At 42.2% G+C, this 23108-nt stretch overlaps 1 protein-coding gene across 1 annotated transcript in view; it reads left to right on the forward strand.

Moving 5' to 3' along the window:
* PSMD11 (proteasome 26S subunit, non-ATPase 11) overlaps positions 1-23108 on the forward strand; it is a 54926-nt gene that overhangs the window by 27572 nt on the left and 4246 nt on the right. Inside the window, exons 5-12 of the mRNA XM_073607685.1 lie at positions 2148-2205; positions 5226-5420; positions 9450-9594; positions 10361-10421; positions 12440-12502; positions 12601-12726; positions 14787-14822; positions 20742-20793. Coding sequence (XP_073463786.1) covers positions 2148-2205; positions 5226-5420; positions 9450-9594; positions 10361-10421; positions 12440-12502; positions 12601-12726; positions 14787-14822; positions 20742-20793 — 736 coding nt within the window. The remainder of the gene's footprint in view (positions 1-2147; positions 2206-5225; positions 5421-9449; positions 9595-10360; positions 10422-12439; positions 12503-12600; positions 12727-14786; positions 14823-20741; positions 20794-23108) is intronic.

Consider the following 23108-nt stretch of genomic DNA (forward strand, 5'->3'; position numbering starts at 1 on the left):
CAGCGCTTTACATATACATTGTACATTCACATCAGTCCCTACCCTCAAGGAGCTTACAATCTAAGGTCCCTAACTCACATTCATACATACTAGGGACAATTTAGACAGGATCCAATTAATCTACCAGCATGTCTTTGGAGTGTGGGAGGAAACCGGAGTACCCGGAGGAAACCCACGCAGGCACAGGGAGAACATGCAAACTCCAGGCAGGTAGTGTCGTGGTTGGGATTCGAACCAGCGACCCTTCTTACTGCTAGGCGAGAGTGCTACTCACTACACCACTCTTTGTATTGCTTTCTTTGTGTGAAATACCTGGTGTTCCTGCCAGTCCCTCTGCTTCCCTATTAAAAACTGAGCACACTAAGCAGGAGAGCACACTGTGGTCAGTTCCCTAGCTGTGTCTGGAACTCGCCCCCCCCCCCCGCCCCGCACAGCTTTTCACTGAGAAGATCAGTGTGCTGTTGCTTCTCCCCCAGCTCTTATGCAGCTAAGAACAGAGATAATGTCATCACTTATAAAAAGGGTATCTATAATATGTGTGTTTTTTTTTATTTTCTCAATTTATTCCTATACATAAATGTTTGCCTTTCATTTAAATTTGAAACCCAATGGGTTGTTTTTCAAGGTGATCCTTTACAATCACTTTAACCACTTTACCCCCCCCCCCCCCATGACCAGGCCATTTTTTGCGATACGGCACAGTGTTATTTTAACTGACAATTGCGCGGTCGTGCGACGCTGTACCCAAATAAAATTTATGTCCTATTTACCACAAATAAAGCTTTCTTTTGGTGGTATTTGATCACCTCGGCGGTTTTTATTTTTGCGCTATAAACAATTTTTTTTACTTTCTACTATAAAACATCCAATAAAAAAATTTTGAAAAAAAAAAAAACAAATTTCTTCATCAGTTTGGGCCAATATGTATTCTGCTACATATTTTTTGTTAAAAAAATAAAAACAAAAACCCCAATAAGTGTATATTGATCGGTTTGCGCAAAAGTTAGAGCGTCTACAAACTATTGGATATTTTTATTCATTTGTTTTGTTTTATTTTTATTTTTTACTAGTAATGGCGGAAGATAGTTGAGACACAGACACTTTTGACACTTTTTGGGGACCAGTGACACTAATACAGTGATCAGTGCTAAAAAACGCTGTTGCTGTACTAATGACACTGGCTGGGAAGGGTTTTACATTAGGGGCGATTCTGCCTTCTGTACTGACAGAACGGCGATCTGCCTTGTTTACATTGGCAGACTGCTGTTCTGCCTGTGTATCGAAGCATCAGAGGGTGACAGCGGACATCGAGTCCGCTGTACCCACTGATCAGCTCCCGCTGTGTAGAATCGGAGTGGGCCGCAGGTGACACGCTTGCCTGCCCTAGACCAGGAAGTGCAGGATCACGTACTAAGTACGTGATCCTGCGCAGCAGAGCTGCCTTGCCGCGGAATATATACAAGTATACGGTCGGCAAGCGCTTAATATCAATGAGGAGCCACTGAAGTCAATCCACACGTGACCTGTTTTACCTTCTTTTGGTGTGGAGTCCAAGACTTCACTGGCATTGGTAAATTTTATTGCTGATTGATGGCACACAGACAGTTTTATATCCTATTTGACTTTGCCATTAGAGTGAATTTTGAAATCAAAGTGTATGTAAGCACTTAATGTAATTTAGTTAGTGTGTTTGGCATCATTTGTGAATATCTTGCAAATGTTCTTACCTGGAGATCCTGCCAATAAGAACTGTAACGACAGCTTTTTTTCAGGCTGACAATGCAAAGCCACAACCACACAATAGCAGCAGCAGCATTGTCAGCCTGCCATGTGCACTCCTTTAGTTAGCTTTTGGACTGCCCATCCTTTAGAACCTAATAAACAGCCCAATGGCCTCTCGAAGGAGTGCTTAAGGCAGCCTGACAACGCTGCTTCCAGTTGTGGAGCAGTGGCTTAGTGTTGTCAGCCTAAAGCCATAAGTGCTGTTACTGGCAGGATCTCCAGGTAAGAAATTTTGCAACAGATTCACAAAAGAAGCATTTGCTTGGTAAAAATCCCAAACGTACAAAAAAATATATATTGAGGGTTTAAATGTTACTTGCCCTGTAGGTATAAGAGCTCTAATTTGAATCTTTGCTTTCTTTTAGGCACGACTTGTTTCTCTGTATTTCGACACTAAACGCTATCAAGAGGCATTGCAGTTAGGTATGTAATCCAGTAGATGGCAGCCTGTCTCTGTAATATATCTAGACTCTTCCTCTAGTGTTCGTCCATTGTGGCTCTAAAACTGAGCCAGTATTGTGTTTTTATGAGCAGTAGAGGATTTCAAGACAAATTATGAGCATTAGAAAAATGAAGAATTTTTCAATGAAGAATAACTATAGCATTTTAATGTAAATATATTGTTACCTAAATTTGCTGTACCAGGCTAAAAGATTGTTTATAATTCTAATTTTAAAACTGAACTGACCTGCTTTACTCCTTACTTCAGCTACCCGAGATCTTTCAGAACCCTAAAACGCACTTCCTGAAAGCATTTTGATTTATTGCTAGTGCATGCAAAGTCCTATTTGTTAAAATATACCTGCCATTAGAGACGTATGGGTGCTGCGTTCCCTGTAAATGCTAGTTGCCTGGGTTCAATACTTTTTAAATTCCAGACCTAGAAAAAGCATACTATTAATATTACTGCTTAGTAAATTCTTATGTTAAACTTTGACCTACAGGTAAGCTTATGCTTTAGGTCTCTTAAAAAAAAAATTTGCACTGTTTAGTAGATATAGTCATCGGCTCCAACTGTCACTGGCACATGAGCAGTATGCTGTGCATTGAGTGTGCCGGGTAATGCAGAGAATGCTGTGCTGTAATAGTGAGAGTGGAGAGTATGAACCCGGAAGGAAGAGGGGGGGGAGGATGGAAGCACCAGGAGCAGTAACAGTGTTGTGCTGGAGGGCTCTGTGGAAAGGCAAGTCTGTCATAATGTGTTGCTATGCGGTGCATACTAGCACCTTATGGCACAAACCTACAAGGAGCTCATTTAAAAAAAAAAAAAAAGCTTTGTTGAGTCTACTACCTCCTTTAATAGGCATCAGAATTCCTCTATATCTGTTCTGGGGTAGTGACCTGAAAAGTAAGGACACCTAAAAATAAGGGCGATAACAAGGAGCTGGTATTCTCAAAAGGAGAGGTAATCCATGGCTACCTACATAATTCATTTTGTGATAGGTGTACTTTTATTAGGCTATTTCTGCTTAAATAGAAGAAATGAATTAGAAATTGAATGGGGAACCATATGAAAGCCTGAACCTTTTAAAATTTCAGTTATAGGATTTGTAAGAAGGCATTCGTTTTATGGCCCAAAAAATAAAAAATAAAAAGGAAACTTAATTGACAGCATTTACAGAATAGCTTTTAGAATCGTGTTAGGAATAGGTGAAGATGTTGTGACTCCAGGAAAGGTCACACACCATCAGACAAAACATTCAGCCGGAGTACACTGATAACTCTCTAGTGAATGGTAATTGATGTCTGAGTAGTGGTATTGTATTGTAGAGATTTCTTACTGTAAACTTAAACAAGAGCACTTTTAAATTATAAGTTCGCCTTTTTGGAGCATGTTACACCTGTATTTGGTGTAACGTGTAGCATGCTCCAGCACCTCCCTCTTCACCCTCCCATCCCCCCTAGGACGATGAGTGGGGATTCCTTTCCCCCACACCTACTGTCACATTTCGCTCACATAGCCACATCATTCATTCACAGCAATCTTTGAATGTCCCCGTCTGTCACCATTGCACACAGCTTGTAGTCCTCGATGAACTACAAGAGCGCTCATCAGCCCTTGTAGTTCATTGACACTTTATCCCGTTTTCTAACAGCCTGTACAGGGGTACAGGCAAGAAAATTGAAGGGGTGTGGAGGAGCCTGACATTGCACCCACAATCCACTGATCGTTAGTGAAATGCTTTGCAGGCTCCTGCGGGGGGGGGGACGGAATTGAATGGGAGCTTGAGCTGGCAAAGGGTGGGGGGGGGGGTGGGGGGGTGGACACTGACACTTTCCCTAATATGTTGCCTCTGATAATGTTGCCACACATGCATCCTGGAGTTACGTTATCACTCGGCTGGACAATCAATGTACAGCTAAAAAAAATAATAAAGTGTTTTTTTGGGGGAAGAAGAGCCCTACAAAGCCTCTTCTACCAAAAACCCCTACCTCCTAGTATTGTTCTTCCACTTCATCTCTGCTTAAAAAGTCGTGCTTCAGTTGAACATGGCTGGGTGCTAATCCATGTTCTTGTCACACAATGCTGTTTTACCTGTTTCACATGGACTTCAGCTTGTGTAAGATTTGAACCCCGATCCTAATGGGAGTGTTTATTGTCACTTTAAACAAGCTGCTAGCAGGTTTTGAAGCTTGCTAGCAGCTTGTTTAAAGTGGCAATTGGCTCTCCCATTATGATCTGTGTTCAACATTTACAAACTGGAGTTGAATGGCACTTTAAAAGTTTTAACAAAGCTTGCTGAAATCTCTACAAATGCTTTGTCAAAGCTTGCTGTTCACACTATTCTTCTACAAGCAGAAGCCTGTGTGAAACAGGCCTTTGAGAGGCTGGATTGGGTATATCTTAGATGCATACTCACATCTCTCAACAACTGGTGTTCCCCTAACGCCTACAGTTTTGCCTAAAAGGAAAACATAAGGACTTGGCTGGAAGGAGAGAGCTGGAATAGTTAAAGATCTTCAAAGGAATGTCGGTGGATAAGCACAACAGGACACTCCTAGAATTGATTGCACTGTTAGTCTATCCACCCTGTTACAAATTAGTAGGATTGGATGAAGGTCACAGGAGTTGTTTTGTTGCATTGCTCCCCGTTGAGTTCACAGTTTGTGGGTTAAATGAGCATCACTACGCACTTCATGAACATACAGAGTTTTTTTTTTTATTTGAACAAAATCTGCCTACTTGTTTATCCAGTCAGGTCAAAAGTGCAGAAATCCATGTTAATGGGATGTAGGATGTGATGGAGATGAAAAATGGAGCTGTTGCGTAAAAAGGGGACAGCTGTTAACAATACTGTACTAGGTTAGGTTTGTGATTGTGGTTTGAGACCTATATACACCTGTGGGTAAAATGTCTCTTTTTCTTTTATGTGTTTAGAAAAAAAAAAAAAAATGACCGAAAATGTGCCAACATAAATGTGTTTTGTTTTACCTCTTACTAGGATCACAACTTTTAAGAGAGCTGAAAAAGATGGACGACAAAGCCCTTTTGGTGGAAGTTCAGCTCTTGGAGAGCAAGACCTACCATGCCCTTAGTAACTTACCCAAAGCCAGAGCAGCGTTAACGTCTGCACGTACTACGGCCAACGCCATCTATTGTCCACCCAAGCTTCAGGCAGCCCTGGACATGCAGTCAGGTTAGTGTCTCTCAAGACCTGTTATCGCTCTTCTGTAAGACTGAAGAAGGTAACAAAAATGGTTTTTAGCCTTTTGGAAACCAATAGTTCCAGCATAAGTTCCCATGCATTAAAAAAAAAGGTGTTTTTAGCATGTTTGCCTTGTGTTTTTTTTTTTTTTTTTTTAAAGTATGATTATCATTTTGACTGATTTATTGCTTGTGTGCAAGAATGTAATGCGTCATAGTTGATGTGTTTGTCAGACCCTGTGAATGAGGGTGTTGAGGAGAAACTGTTTTACTTCAACGCTCTGCCCACCAACATGCAGGACAGCACTGTGGGTGGGACTGAGGTACAGAGACTGAAATGCTTGGGGTATTGTGTTCTGCATTAAGCGGATCTTTATATTTTTATATGATCAAGAACAGATTGTATAAATCAACAGGTACACTAGAAAATTCATGTTAACATAACGAAGCAGATCAGTAAGGACTCACGTGGTTGGCTTACTATCTGCTTTATATATATATTTGTTCATTTTACAGATCTGAATTAGGGTTGTCCCGATACCACTTTTTTAAGACCGAGTACAAGTATCGATACTTTTTTTGAAGTACTCGCCAATTGCCAATACTTTTTTTTTTTTTTTTTTTTATATGTCATGTGACAGTTTTCAAAGCACAATACAGACTAATGATATCATCTTTTATAATTATGAAGAACTGTAACTCAAGACATTATAAAAGAATAAAATGGTTTTATTATGGGCACTTATGGGCGACACTGATGGGCAGGGACTTTTGGGCAGGCACTAATGGGCACTGATTGGCAATTAAATGAATGATGCGAGGAAAGGAAGGATTTTGCAAAGCTATATGCTGCGACGCCCATCTTGGTACACCTTGCACTCGGCCACACTAAGCAGCAGCGTAAATCTCGTTACACCCAGCCCGAACTATATGGGCTGGGTGTAACAAGATATCCGCTGCTGGCTTACTGTGGCTGAGTGCAGGGTGTACCAAGATGGGCGTTGGGATTTTCAACCTCTGACGGAGACACGAAACGTCTCTTCCGTTATGGAATGTGACGTCACGATTCTGATGGAACATGTGGCTGCTTCCTGCACCCCTGCCCCAGCCAGCTTGCCTTCCGCTGCTGCAAGCCTGTTGCGGACTCGCTCTCCTCTCCGCTCACTGACTTCCAGTTGCGAGCAATGCCGCCTTTCATTCCCAGGTATTGGATTAGGCATCAAAGGCAAATGCTTGGTGTCGGCACTGATACTAGTAGCGGTATCGGTGCAACCCTGATCTGAATATAGCAGTATTGTATGATATGAGTCCATGCACACTCCTAATTTTTGGTCCTTAGCATTTAGTCGCATAAACCAAAACTAGAAAAATTTATGGTCCTACTTATAGACTGTATTTTAAGCTGTACACATGTAATCGTTGGTACCAGTTTTCACATGCGTACAGAAAAAATTGACCCTATTTGCTGCACTGCTGTTCCAGTGGTACCGCTGTCACTGATCACACACTATGGATGTTTACATGTCCTTTTAAATGGGTTGTTCATGTGGCGCACTTTAGCAGAATGACCTCAGCCTTGATTCATTCTGAATTGACCAAGATCATTGTGCACATGCACTGCTGTATGAATGACCCATTCGGGGGAAATGAAAATACCATCATGTGCAATCTCTGTCATAGTGTGTCACTGCCATGGACTACACATTTTTGATGTTTACATATTGTCCCTCAGCAGTGGCGTTGGTCAGTATGGTCCATGTATGCTGTATATGTGTAAAAATTTGCATATGAATAGCAAGATCCTGTGCAAAACCATGTGCCCGTGTGCATGAGCCCTAAAAGACACTGCCAAGAATAAGTGTGGAAATCTGCTTAGATGAGATCTGGTTGCTGTAAGTGTAGCCATACACCCATCAGCCTTAACTTTGACCACCCACCTAATGTTTAGTAGGTCCCCATTTTGCTGCCAAAACAGCCCCGACCCATTGAGGCATAGTCTCCACTAGACCTCTGAAGGTATGCTGTGGTATCTGGCACCAAGCCATCTGTAGCAGATCCTTTAGGTCCTGTAATTTGTAAGGTGTGGGGCCTCCATGGATTGGATTGGTTTTTCCAGGACATCCCACATATGCTCGATTGGATTGAGATCTAGAGTATTTGGAGGCCAAGTTAACCCTTCAACCTCGTTGTGTTTCTCAAACCATTCTTGAACTATATTTTCAGTGTGGCAGGGTGCATTATCCTGCCGAAAGAGGCCACTGCCATCAAGGAATACCCTTCCTTGTAAGGGGTTTACTTGGCCAGCAACAATGTTATAGGTAGGTGATACGTGTCAAGTAACATCCGCATGAATGGCAGGATCCAAGGTTTCCAAGTTTTCTGAATTTTCCTTGCCAAAACATGGGGTAATGTTGCATGCATTGAAGATATGTACTGAATGTGTTTTTTTTTTTTTTTTTTTTTTTTTCTCAAATTTGCCCAGGTGAACACAACCACGCCTAGCAACCCTAATCCATTACAATCCATTAATTTTTTGTTTGTAATTAATTGCAGTGCTTCAAACATATTTGTTACTCTGCTTAGTTAAAGCTGAGATCCAGGAAAATTAAAAAAAAAAAAAAAAAAAACCCCCGCACTGCAAGGCTTAAATGCTTGTTGTTTCTTAGGGTACCAGGAGAAAGCACATTTTTGCTTAACCCCTCCTGAAGGCTCCTCCTTCCTCATGACCAGTTACCCCTGCAGCCTATCCTCTACAGCGCTTTGGCCAGCAGTTGCATCTGTAACGTAATCGTGTGCAATACTGGAGTATCAGTCCTGCATTTTAGGATAGCATGCCATGGGCCTGCTCATAAGGCCCCTTTCACACTGGCGGACTCCTCCAGCAGATTTGCCTGCTCAGCAGGTGATCTTTCCGCTGATCCCTGCTGAGCAGGCGGATGACGGGTCTGTGTCCGCTCTGCTGATGCAGAGTGGACACAGACACAGCCTGCTTTCCTCTGTGGGCTTTCGGACGGAAAGGGACCGCCTGTCAGTTTCCATACGACTGTCATCCGATCCGCCATCCGTCTGTTATCCGATCCGCCATCCGTCTGTTTTTAGCAGACCGGATCGGATGCCGGCGGGTGTCAGTGGACACATGTTCACTGACATTCGCCGTTCCATAGAGCGCAATCCATCTGTCCCATGTAAAAGGGGCCTTAGATGGAGCGGTGGGGAGGAGAGGTGTATGGCAGCTGCTGGAGGAGTAATGGGTAAAGTCCTTGTTATGTGTACCCTAGGCAAAAGCTAACTATTGTAATTTTAGCGGAAACAAATATAAATGTGAGGAGCCGTCTCTGAATTTTGGAAGCCTCCTCAACCTTGCAACCCAGTAATGCGTGTTTTGGGGACTAAAAGGTTAATTTGAGTGAGAGTAAAGATTTAATTGTAAACCCTGATCCAGAACCGCTGTACCTTGGGGCATTGCCACCATATGTGGTAGGCCGTCTCTTCCTGACCACAGGCCCTAAAACACTTAGAGGAAGCCCCCGGGACAAAAGTGCCCAATCTGGCCGGTACCAAATACCACCTCATTAATACCTTTTATAATTTGCTTCTACAATAGAAGTATTGATGAGTGACCTTGATGCAGCTAGTGCTATCGAGTGCCATTTCTCAAGTTCCAGGGGTTTCCTCAATATCCTGTTCCCATCTAGCCATATAGCTCAGTTTTACAGAGGTGTATGTTAGAATGGTATATACTTCAGATATATGACCTTGGATTATGTCATATCAACGACACATATTTTCCATGGGTGATCAACTTGCGAGATCACTTTTGCGTGACATGGTATGCAGGTAATGATGTATTTGAGTATATCTAAAATGTTCAGAGTCCAGCAATTGGTGTTTTTCTATCCGCAATCATATGGATAGCATTCCTTTATGATCACAAAGGTTATTTTTAAGAAATTGCACCTACACCTTATGGATTGATGTTCTGTATGTCAGACATATGACTGCATTGTGCTATCATTTTCAGGTATAATCCATGCAGCAGAAGAGAAGGACTGGAAAACGGCATACTCCTATTTCTATGAGGCTTTTGAGGGCTATGATTCTATTGACAGTCCAAGAGCTATAACAGCACTGAAATACATGCTGCTGTGCAAGATAATGCTGAACACGTATGTATCACCTTGCCTGTGGCTTTTTTCATGTGTCTCATTTGGTTTTGAGATTCGAGAAATCCAAAATGTCCAAAAAGTGATTTTTTTTTTTAAATATGCCAGTGTCATTGTCAAATTTTGATAAATTGTACATTTTTAGGGCCCTAAAGTTGGCAGTACACAGTACAACTGTCTTTAGGTTGACCAAATCTCTGAAGGACATTACTCTGAATTCACTATGCTATAAAGCATTCATTCGCTAACTGCTCTATCATTGTTTTCAGTCGTGTGATTTATTTTCTACTCCTGCAGCTGAAAAGAGCAGTCATAGTGAATTGAGCATTTGTATCTCCCCAGTGAACTTTTCTTCCGTAACCTTTTTTTTCTGCCTTTCTAATCTATGGAGATGTCTCCAACTTTTGTTAATATCCAAATCCCACAATTAAAAAATCCTCTTCTGTTGGCAGCTTTGTAGTCATAAGCGAAGGACAGGCAGTGTGATGAAACTAAGTACTGTACATACAGGTGTAAATGTTGTGGAGATTTATGTCATTCTCAGTTTTGACATCGGTATACCTAAGCCTAGATCCTGTACATTACTGAGCACCAGGATCTGATGTAATGAGAGCTAAAGACAGATTTTCTGTGATTTAGTAATTAGCTTGGGGTAATTGTCCAGTTTAAACTGTAAGTTCTATCAGCCAAATTATTTTACATAATGTTGGTATATAAGCTATTTCGTTATTGAAAAGTGTGTTTATGCAGCATTTGCTTTTCTCAACAGGCCAGAAGATGTACAAGCCTTGGTGAGCGGAAAACTGGCCCTCCGTTATGCTGGGCGGCAGGTTAGTATTGACTGAGCTTTGTTACAGTGGACAAAGCAGAAACCCTATATATAGCAGGCTTCAGCAAATGGCGGACCACGGTCCAGATCCTGACAGAGTAACAGTCCCATCCAGACCACCACAGTCCCACCATTTAGGAGCCTGGTCTCATGTTCTCTTTTGCCTTGCTGTGCTGCTGTTTACTTTCGCCTAGCTGGCGCACTATCATCTTGGCAGCAGGGCAGAGGACGGGAGAGGAGGCAGGTTCAAACAGAATGCAGGAGCTGCAAGCAGGTGATTGGTTGCTAGGATGCTTGGCAGCCCTAGCAACCAATCACCAGCTTAACAAGAAAAGCTGGGCGGCTCCCCCCTCTTTCCAGGCCTGCTCTCTGTAAGTTAAGAGTTTAAAGTGGTTTTAAAGGCGGAAGGTTTTTTTTATCTTAATGTGTTAAGATAAACAAAAAAACACTTATGTACATCAGCTCCCCTAAGCCCCTCTAATACTTACCGGAGCCCCATCTCGATCCAGTAATGTTGCATGAGAGAGTCAGCTGAGGCCGAGCCACGGCTCCATGTTTGAATGAACACACAGAGCAGCGGCTAGGGTTCCCCCATAGCAAGCTGCTTGCTGTGGGGGTAGGAGGGAGGAACCAGGAGCACCCGCGAGGGACCCAAAAAGGATGATCTGGGCTGCTCTGTGCAAATCCACTGCACAGAGCAGATAAGTATAACATGTTTGTTATAGTGCTCTGAAGGGGGAAGGAGGGTGCAGACCATTGGTGTATTTAGGTTTTGTGCTGCCCTAGACCTGACTAAACTCATGCACCCCCTAATTTAAATCTAAAGAAGAATGTCCAATCTTTTTTTTTTCTTTTTTTTTTTGTGTTGGGTTAGCTTTATGGAGATTGTACAGTCTAATTGCACAATGTATGGTCATCAGAATAGGAGGGAGGGATGGATGGAAGGATGGATAGATTTATGGATGGAGGCATGAATGGAAAGGGGAAAGGGTGGATGGAGGGACGGATGTATGGAGTGAGAGTAGCTGTCATGCACTGACCTGGTTTTCTCCGGACCGGCATCTTCCTCCCACTGCAGAAGTGGGCTTTAGGGAACATTCCCAGGACATACCTCTGGAACAGGGACCGGTCGTCCTTGCTGGGGCTGCTGCGTCTCAGTACACACCCGGTCACTGTTGGATTCCCTGGCCTATCTCTTCTGTCAGATGAGAGGGCGGACTATAGCCGCAGCCATGGTCAGCGTGGGGAAGGCTGCAGGTGTGCTGAGTCCTCCCTATACTCTTCTCCAAGATGGTGAAGGGGGGGGGGGGGGGATCGTGACTTTCCCATCACTCCCAGTCCTGTAAGATCCCAATAGGTCACCACAACTACATGTAAACGGGGCCAGAGCCTGGTGTCACATAGATTGATTTAGCTCCTCCAAGTCCCACCCTGCATCTTCCCCTTTGTGTTGTCACTTCCTTCTGCCTTTAGTCCTTCCCACTAGCAGCTGGCAGAAAAGCAGAGAAGGGCTTGGGCGACATGGTGGCTAGCAGTTTATGAATATAATATAAAGTAGAATACAACACAGATGAATTTCTTAAAGAGCTGGGAAGTGGCAACATCACTGTTCCATGCTGTTTTCTACATAGTATTCTTCTGCTTTAAAATCAATAAATCTACATGACCCAGCACAGAGAATCAATTCCAAAACGTGTCCAAAAAGTGCACTTTCTCTGAAAGTTTGTCTCCATCAATCTAGTCTCCATCAATTTGACTCTTTAACTCCCTTGTGCTTCAGACATTTTTGCCAGGAGCAAAAAACACAGCCTAATGACCGTTCTTACATTTCCCTCTCCAGGAGTGGTCACGAGGATACATTCTGTTTTGTTTGTTATATCGTTTACCCCAGTGCAATTTGTTAGCTTTCATTGTCTCAACACACCAAACCATAAAACCCATTGCTTGATTGTGTCCCATTATTGTGATGTAAGACATTCATGTTATGAAACTGAAGAAATAATATATTTTGCCTTGCAGACAGAAGCACTGAAATGTGTAGCCCAGGCCAGCAAGAACCGCTCACTTGCCAATTTTGAGAAGGTAAGGGATTCAATCCGAAACTTGAATATCGTTTGTTAGGAAGCAGGATGGCGACAGATAAACACAGAAATGTCACATCTGTTCATTTTCTCCCACAGGCACTGACAGATTACAAGGCAGAGTTACGGGATGACCCCATCATTAGCACTCATCTGGACAAACTCTATGACAATTTGTTGGAACAGAACCTTATCCGAGTCATTGAACCTTTCTCCAGAGTACAGGTAAGAAATTGGAGTAGTGTCTTTTTTTTTTTTAAGATATTGTTTATTATTTTCCATCTAAGAAAACATACAGATACAATAATGGAGGTAACAAACAACTAACTGAGTCTGTGCCCTGTATAGTACAAGCTGTATGAATATTACATAATGAAATAAAAAGTCAGAAGGTACATAGAAGTTTAAGCAAAGAAACAATGGTCTACCTAGAACCCAGCCAGGAGAGGTTGGGTCCAAAGATCCCATATTTTATCAAAGTGTTTCAGAGGTTCTCTGAAGAACCTCTGAAGCCCGCACTTTCTCAACGTTAAAACGTTGAGAAAGTGCAGGCTTTCTCAACGTTTTAACCCTAGAGGAACCCCGAAAATTATTTTCATGTTTTGAGGAACCCTTACTAAAACCAAATCATCAAGGCTCTATAGGAACAATGCTCCTTATATTAGTGGTCAATGGAAGAATGTCCCCCCTTAAAGTGGGGTTTAGAATGCCACCCTTAAAGACAGCTAAAAAGATATTGGGTGTCATGCTGCTGGCTTTGCTAAGTGGTGCTGAACCTTAAAATCTGTAGGCACCATCAAATAGGTGGTTCATCAGCCACAGCTCAAGGAACCCCTAGCAACCTCTGGAGGAGGAACCCTGGTTGAGAATGGCTACTCTAGTGGTATATGTGAGTTGGTACAATGAAAGAGCTGTCTGAAAGGAAAAGTCCAGCCTGAGCTCATTCGGCTGGGCTTCTCCTATGGGCCACAGGAGTGCAAGTCGTTTTGTACTCCTGTGACCCGGTTTCCGCAGAGAGTGGTCTGATGTCCGCTCTCTGCTGACGGCACTGGAATCGGTCCAGACACTGCGCCATCCCGACTTTGGAAGTAAGGATCTGTCAGGTGCCTGGACTGATGGCAGTCTCAACGAGCCGCTGAGACGGCCGCTCACCGCCCCTCCACAGCTCAGCGCTCCAGTGAGCGTGGAGGAGCAGAGCAGGAGAAATGCTGACTGACACGCAGCAGCTCTCCGCTCGGGGAGGTAAGGGAACCGAGCCATCGGCGATGTTCAGTGGCTCGGTTCTTAGTGAAGAGGCGACGAGGGACCGATGCTGCATCCACCTAGGTAAGTATGAATATGGGATAAAAAAAAATCCCATACTTCTCTTTTAATCAGTTTCTTCCAGGTGATTTAGATGATCTATTTTACATTGAAGTAAGGTATTTGTAGTGTTTTTTGGTATAAGAACCAACTGGAAGGTCCCCTACCAACCCCAACAGGCATGCCTTAGGACACCGCACATTCGGTAGACTTAAGGCTGATTTTTTAAAAAAAACACATTTGTGACGAGAAGGTTTGGATCTTGGGGCATACCCACAGGGCATGGTAGAAATCCGCCTCCTGGCCACAGACGTAAAAAGGAGGAGTAGCATTTAGGAGAATTCTCCAATTAACGGACAAAAATCCCTAGAGGGGAGGGAAAGGGTTTAAAGGGAACCTACACTAGGAGCAGTACATAAGCTTCCTTTATTTTAATACATTTTTGCTACATGCTAAATGTCCAACTACCTCTGTCTTCAGTACTTTGAGTCACAGCCTGGAATAAGTATGTATCCTGTGAAGCCACAGTACAAGAGCAGGTGTCTATTAAAGTGATTTCTAAAGGCAGATTTTTTTTTTGTTACATTTTATGCATTCTATGTGCAGCTCCACACCCAGCCCCCCTTTAAATACAGGCCTGAGCCTGATCTCGATACAGCGCTATGCCAGAGATTAGCAGCTCTCTCCTCGCTGGCCATAGAGGCAACATCGGGAGCCATTGCCTCTTGCTGCTGTCAATCACAGCCAGTGGGGAGAAAATGGGGGCGGGGCTGAGCTGAACTGTGTGTGTCAATGGACACACACACATCACAGCTCTGGAGCCCGCACAAATGCCCCCATAGCAAGCAACTTGCTATAGGGGGGCACTCAGAAGGGGGTAGGAGCCAGGAGTGCTGGCTCTTTAAGCTTACATGGCCCATTCTTCAAACTGAAGTCTAAAACTAAAAAATACTATTTACAGTGCTGTTTTCTTTTCATTGCAGATGGATCACATATCCAGTCTCATCAAACTGCCAAAGGTGAGATCGTCATAAGACCTCTTCTACTTTCTTGATTTTGCACATCCCCTCTTCTTTTCCTTCCCTTCTCACTCAGCTATTGTTAGTGCTCAATGAACCTGTATTAATATTGAGTTATGGGGAGCTTTCTTTTGGATGCTCAGCTAAGCTGTATAAAGTTTATTTTTTTTCCCACACCATCTGGATTTTCTGGCTACCAAATGAGACTCTAGTGAACGGGATCTTTGCGAGCATAATTATTAAAACGGGGAGAGGAAAGTTTATTTTTCCCATAGTGACCAATTTAATTAATGGTTTCATTTGCTTCTCTGATTGCTATGGGCAAGTTCTCCATTTCTTTGGAGAACTTTTTTCTTTCTCTCTCTCTTTTTTTTTTTTTTTTTTTTTGAATGGGTGAACCCTTCTGAAAGAACTGAACTTTAAAGACAACTTACCCTGGGAACAGGTATGCCCCTTCCTCTCTACTATTGAATCAGTGTCTCCCCGTGGGGACAGTTATGCATCATTCCAGTGCAGAAGAGCAAAAGACGACCAGATAAAGTTTGTCCACAGATGATGATTTTAGGTTTCCTTTGAGGGCTCTTTGTAGAACTGGGTTTTCAATTTTAGAAAACATCCAATGTTGCCATATAGATTATATAATGTACCAAGCCTGTTTGTTCACAAACCTCTTCCATAATTTTACAGTTTACATTTTGTTGTTTAAGGTCAGTAAATCTATTGACTTCTAATTGAAAAATGAAGCCTTGAGATGCATACAAGGAGCACAACCCTAGTGGGTCATGTTTTTTAATATTCAACCAGGCATCATTGTTTCTTGTCAGTAATCTGATCCTGGAACACGCCTGCTTGTCATGCTGTATCACCCACTTGCTGTTTCCTGCAGAAGGTCTGATAAAGAACAAGTGTACACTTTTAGTTTTCTCACAGAAACCAATCAGTCTCCATTTTGCCAAGGTGATTAGTGATACAGGCAGCAGAGCAGAGAGAAGATTTTGCACTGCATAACTTTAGGCAATAAACATTTACTGACCCTGTTAGGTGGTCTATGTGTGCTGAAACTGCACTACATTGCTGAGAACTCCTATTGTGATGAATTGAGTGAAATGTATCATTTTAGCACATAGGCATTGTGCTGCGATGCATTGATCGATCACTGCTTGATGTCACATATTCACTTGTTACCTGGAATTTCTGTTTAAGATATTCAGAGTCTCCATGCTGAATACAAGATGAATATTGAGGTCAGCTAGATCTGTAGCCTGTAGATATCTACCAGCCTGTTTCCAGGCAACATGTATGAAGAAAGAATGAATGTACACTACGAAAATGTCTGTTACTAAACAAACCGATAAAACCAAGCAACAGGACCAGATTATACAGTGCCTTGCAAAAGTATTCCCCCCCCCTTGGCATTTTTCGTGTTTTGTTGCCTCACAACCTGGAATTAACATGGATTGTTTAAGGGTTTGCATCATTTAATTTACAGAACATGCCCACAACTTTGAAGTTTTTTTTTTATTGTGAAGCAAACAACAAATAGGACAAAATAACAAAAGAAGTCAATGTGCATAACTATTCACCCCCCTAAAGTCAATACTTTGTAGAGCCACCTTTTGCGGCTATCACAGCTCCAAGTCTCTTTGGATAAGTCTCTATGAGCTTGCCACATCTTACTACTGGGATTTTTACCCATTCCTCCTTGTAAAACTGCCCCAGCTCCTTCAAGTTGGATGGTTTGCGCTTGTGAACAGCAATCTTTAAGTCTGACCACAGATTTTCTATTAGATTGAGGTCTGGGCTTTGACTAGGCCATTCCAACACATTTACATGTTTCCCCTTAAACCACTCAAGTGTTGCTTTAGCAGTGTGTTTGGGGTCATTGTCCTGCTGGAAGGTGAACCTCCGTCTTAGCCTCAAATCACACACAGGGTGGTACAGGTTTTGCTCATAGAATATCCCTGTATTTAGCACCATCCATCTTTTCCTCAACTCTGACCAGTTTCCCAGTCTCGACTGCTGAAGAACATCCCCACAGCATGATGCTGCCACCACCATGTTTCACTGTGGGGATGGTGTTCTTTGGCTGATGTGATGTGTTGGGTTTGCGCCAAATATTGTTTTCTTTGATGGCCAAAAAGTTCAATTTTAGTCTCATCAGACCAGAGCACCTTCCTCCTTACATTTTGTGAGTCTCCCACATGCCTTTTTGCAAACTCAAAACGTGCCATTTTGTTTTTTGCTGAAAGTAATGGCTTTCTTCTGGCCACTCTGCCATAAAGCCCAACCCTATGGAGCGTACAGCTTATTGTCGTCCTATGTACAGATACTCCAGTCTCTGCTGTGGAACTCTGCAGCTCCCCCAGGGTTACCTTAGGTCTCTGTGCTGCCTCTCTGATTAATGTCCTCCTTGCCCGGTCTGTGGGTTTTGGTGTGCGACCGTCTCTTGGCAGGTTTGCTGTTGTGCCATGTTCTTTCCATTTGGTTATGATAGATTTGATGGTGCTCTTAGGGATCATCAAAGATTTGGATATTGTTTTTATAACCTAACCCTGACTTGTACTTCTCAACAACATTGTCCCTTACTTGTTTGGAGAGTTCCTTGGTCTTCATTGCAGTGTTTGGTTAGTGGTGCCTCTTGCTTAGGTGTTGCAGCCTCTGGGGCCTTTCAAAAAGGTGTGTATATGTAATGACAGATCATGTGACACTTAGCTTGCACACAGGTGGACATCATTTCACTAATTATGTGACTTCTGAAGGTAATTGGTTGCACCAGAGCTTTTTATGGGCTTCATAACAAAGGGGGTGAATACATATGCACATGCCTATTATCAGTTTTTGATTTCTGAAAAAAAGTTTTATGTATATATTTTTCTAATTTTACGTCACCAACTTAGACTATTGTGTTCTGATCCATCACATATAATTCAGATTAATGATGCCTGTGTTTTTGCTTGTACATGGCATGGCTATCACTTAATTGTTCCTTACCCCAGCTACACATACATGCAATTTTCTCTTACTTCCCTTTTGCATTCAGCCCTGGGAGCAAAGAAAGATAACCCTGTGTAAGCACCGAATTGCTAAAGGCAGGGCTTAAAAGCTTCTTTACACCTGAATGTACTGGGTATTTCCTTTGCTCATGTTGGAAAGCAAGCAAATTAAAAGCATGTGCTGCTGGGGAGAGGGACATTTAAAGCACATCTATTGCTTTTATTGCTCCATGGGCAAAACATAGGTTTAGCATAGGTTATCAGCCGCTGCGGCGAGATCACTCAGTTCTCCTCCCCTTCTCCTTCCCCCACCGCTGGTCCATTCAGAAAGTGCTTTGCGAATATACAGTAGGGAAACTGGCTGTGAAGCCAAAAGGCTTTGCTGTCCGGCTCCCTTACAACGAATGGTGGAGGCAGCACCTGGGAGTCAATGGAAACATCTGCTGGGGTGCCGACGTTGCTGGATTCCAGGACAGGTAAGTGTCTTAATAATAAAAGTCAGTAGCTACAGTATGTATAGCTGCTGATTTTTAATTCTTGGCGGGGGGGGGGGGGGGGGGCGCGCGAACGCCGCTTTAAGTATAATTTAGTTTATATACAGTGCCTTGAAAAAGTGTTCACACCCCTTAAAATTTTCCACATTTTGTCATGTTACAACCAAAAACATGTATTTTATTGGGATTTTATGTGATAGACCAACACAAAGTGGCACATAATTGTGAAGTGAAAGGAAAATGATAAATGTTTTTTTATTTTTTTTTACAAATATCTGAAAAGTGTGGTGTACATTTGTATTCAGCCCCCCGATTCAATATTTGTAGAACCGCCTTTCACTGCAATTACAGCTGCAAGCCTTTTTGGGGATGTCTCTATTATATTAATATTATTATTATTATTATTATTATTATTATTATACGCAATTTATATAGCGCCACAGTTTATGCAGCACTTTACAATGTAGAGGGGGGACAACACAATTACAGTACAGTTCAATACAAAAGGTACAGGAGGGCCCTGCTTGTAGAGCTTACATTCTAAAGGGAGGGGGTGGTGGTAAAAAAGGTAATAGCTGCAGAGAATGATTTGATGGGTCTCTACCAGCTTTGCTCATCTTTTGACCATTCTTTGCAAAATAGCTCAAGCTCTATTGGATTGGATGGAGAGCGTCTGTGAACTGCAATTTTCAAGTCTTGCAACAGATTCTCAATTGGATTTAGGTCTGGACTTTGACTGGGCCATTCTATAACATGAATATGCTTTGATCTAAACCATTTCATTGTAGCACTGGCTGTATGATTAGGGTCGTTGTCCTGCTGGAAGATGAACCTCCGCCCCAGTCTCAAGTTTTTTGCAGACTCTAACAGGTTTTCTTCTAAGATTGCTCTGTGTTTGGCTCCATCCATCTTCCCATCAACTCTGACCAGCTTCCCTGTCCCTGCTGAAGGAAAGCATCCCCACAACATGATGCTGCCACCACCATGTTTCACGGTGGGGATGGTGTGTTCAGGGTGATGTGTAGTGTTAATTTTCCGCCACACATAGCGTTTTGCTTTTAGGGCAAAAAATTCAATTTTGGTCTCATCTGACCAGAGCACCTTCTTCTACATGTTTGCTGTGTTCCCCACATGGCTTCTCGCAAACTGCAAACTGGATTTCTTATGGTTTTTCTTTCAACAATGGCTTTCTTCTTGCCACTCTTCTATAAAGACCAGATTTGTGGAGTGCACGACCAATAGTTGTCCTGTGGACAGATTCTCCCACCTGAGCTGTGGATCTCTGCAGCTCCTCCAGAGTTACCATGGGCCTCTTGGCTGCTTCTCTGATTAATGCTCTCCTTGCCCGGCCTGTCAGTTTAGGTAGACGGCCGTGTCTTGGTAGGTTTGCAGTTGTGCCATACTCTTTCCATTTTCGGATGATGGATTGAACAGTGCTACATGAGATGTTCAAAGCTTGAGATTTTTTTTATAACCTAACCCTGCTTTAAACTTCTCCACAACTTTATCCCTGACCTGTCTGGTGTGTTTCTTGGCCTTCATGATGCTGTTTGTTTGCTAAGGTTGGCCATACATTATACCCGCACGGGTGTTAACCAAGGAGAGTGCTTCTCCAACGTGGACACTTGATGCGGGGAGGAGCCACCAGCGCAGCTGTGGGACCCCAGAAGAGGAGGTTCGGGGCCACAGTGGAGGTAAGTATGACATGTTTGTTATTTAAAAAAAAAAAAGAGGGTTTACAACCCCTTTTACCTTTCAACTATGTAGTGCAAGGGTCTGCCTAATTGGATACAATTGAAAATGTTGTTTTAGTTTTGACCTCATATTATATGGTTTCTGGTAAAGGAAAATTGTACAAGAAAAATTAACATGTATGGCCAGCCTAAGGTTCTCTAACAAACCTCTGAGGGCTTCACAGAACAGCTGTATTTATACAGCACACATACACACAGGTGGACTCTATTTACTCATTCGGTGACTTCTGAAGGCAATTGGTTCCAGTAGATTTTAGTTAGGGATATCGGAGTAACGGGAGCTGAATACAAATACATGCCACATTTTTCACATATTCATTTGTAAAAAAAAAAAATTGAAAACCATTAATCATTTTACTTCTAATTCACAATTACTTGACACTTTGTGTTGGTCTATTACATAAAATCACAATAAAATACATTTACGTTTTTGGTTGTAACATGACAAAATGTGGAAAATTTCAAGGGGTGAGAATACTTTTTCAAGGCACTGTATGCTTTATTGAGTCTACAATTTTTTTTTCCAGCCTAACTTTAGATAAGACCTTCATTTCCAGATTGCTCATGGGCCTAGTTCAGAGTATTAATGCTTAGTGCCGGAACAAGCATTTTTGAAGTGGTTTTACTGAGTTTGACATTTACCTATTATTTATTTAAATTTTTTTTGTCCCCTTACAGCCTGAGGTAGAACGCAAGCTTTCCCAGATGATCCTAGACAAGAAATTTCACGGTAAGCCGCCGTAACGGGGTTACATGGCCGAAAGCTTTTCATAGCAACTTATTTTCCAAGTGGCAAATCTTGCGTGAAAGGGGAAGGGTTTAATATGTTGATACATTTTGGCTAAACAAGACATTCACAGCCATCTGGGCTGACTTTATTAGCAAATCATTGCAGGGGGATTAAAACAGAAGCTCAGAAAGCGGCCTGCGTTGTAGCGATAAGGGATCAAGAAGATGGGAGCTCCCCGGAGGCCATTTAAATACTTGTTACATAAAGAGCTTAGATGATTCCGAATTGTCATTTTGCTTTTATGCAAGAAAGGAAAAAGGCTGTTTTAACTACGGGCTGTGTCAAATCTAGAGACTCCAGTGCCTGTTAAATGGAAACTGTTGTGTACTATTAACTGAGCACATATTTTGTGGTTTTGGAATACTGATCTTAACCACTTCCAGCCCAAGCCAATTCTGGCATTCCTCTCCTACGTGTAAAAAAAATCATAATTTTTTTTTTGCTAGAAAATTACTCAGAACCCCCAAATAAAAAAAAAAAAAAAAAAATATATATATATATATATATATATATATATATATATATATATATATATATATAACACCCTAGGGAATAAAATGGCGATCGTTGCGGTTTTTTAAGTCACATGGTATTAGCGCAGCAATTTTTCAACCGTGTTTTTTGGTGGACAAAACACTTTCATGGATTACAAAAAAACATTATTTACCCCATTTTTTTTGTATAATGTGAAAGCGGATGTTATGCTGAGTAAATAGATACCTAACATGTCACGCTTTAAAATTGCGCACACTCTTGGAATGGCGCCAAACTTCGGTACATAAAAATCTCCATAAGCTATGCTTTAAATATTTTTACAGATTACCTGTTTAGAGTTACAGAGGAGGTCTAGTGCTAAAATTATTGCTCTTGCTCTAATGTTCATGGCGTTATCTCACATATGTCGTTTGAATGCCGATATATACTGTATATGCTCGAGTATAAGCTGAGTTTTTCAGCACTTTTTTTGTACTGAAAATGCCCCCCTCGGCTTATACTGGAGTCAAGCACTTTTCTGCAGCAAAGAATGACATTTTCCGAACTGACTTTGGGGCCCCATATCTCGGAGCCACTTGGTGCTAGGAACCCCAAATTTGGTGTGCAAACCCAACTAGCACTACATCATATCCAAAGCTTAGGGTTCCTAGCACCAAGTGGCCCCCGAGATATGGGGCCCCAAAGTCTATTTGGAGAAAGTAATTCTCTGCTGCAGAAAAGTGCTTGACATTTTCCGAACCGATTTTGGGGCCCCGTATCTCGGGTCCACTTGGTTCTGGGAACCCCAGCTGGATATATTGTAGTGCTAGTTCCACTGGGTTTGCACACCAAATTTGGGGTTCCTAGCACTAAGTGGCCCCGAGATACGGAGCCCCAAATTTGCCATCTGCAGCAATGTCATTTCGGAAACTCTTTGGGTCCAGAGACCCCAAATTTTGGCTGCAGCTAGGGGGCATCTAGGAACCCTTAACTACCAAGTTTGAAGTTCGGGAGACCTATGGCTGCAAATGAGCACAGTGAGGCTGCAAATGGGCATTGTTTTACTTACAGTAGCTGCGCATTTCTCACCCTAGGCTTATACTCGAGTCAATAAGTTTCCCAGTTTTTTGTGGTAAAATTAGGTGCCTCGGCTTATATTCGGGTCGGCTTATACTCGAGTATATACAGTATGCGGGTGCGACTTAGGTATGTGTTCGCTTCTGCGTGCAAGCATGAGGGAATGGGGGCACCTAACTTTTTTTGATCACTTTTATTCCTATTACAAGGATTGTAAACATCCCTGGTAATAGAAATAGGGCATGTCAGGTCCTCCTTTACGGAGAGATCTGGGTGTCTAAGTCTCCAGATCTCTCCTCTATGCTGGAAAGCCTGTAATCAAAAGAAAAAATTGATCTCGGCCATTCCAGCAAAATAAACGGTAGTGTTTACATCTTCCGGCGCTGGAAGTGACGTCATGGCGTCTCTTCTGGCCTTTGAGGGTTATAAAGATGGTCCCCGGCCAGCTCTATGGTAAACCGCATATATATATATATATATATATATATATATATATATATATATATATATATATATATATATATACTCTGAGGGAAAACATGAGGGAGACCATTTTTAGCCAGGCTTTTAGAATAAAAATATTTTGATCATGATATATTTTTTTTAAACTAGTTTCCTCCTTCCTTTCTTTTCAAAAGGGAACAAAAGAAGCTCTTAGAATGTTGCAATTCTAGCTGTCAGTCAGCAGATCTTTTCTTGCACAG

This window comes from Aquarana catesbeiana, linkage group LG12, assembly GCF_042186555.1.
Source record: "Aquarana catesbeiana isolate 2022-GZ linkage group LG12, ASM4218655v1, whole genome shotgun sequence".
NCBI classification, from domain to species: Eukaryota; Metazoa; Chordata; class Amphibia; order Anura; family Ranidae; genus Aquarana; species Aquarana catesbeiana.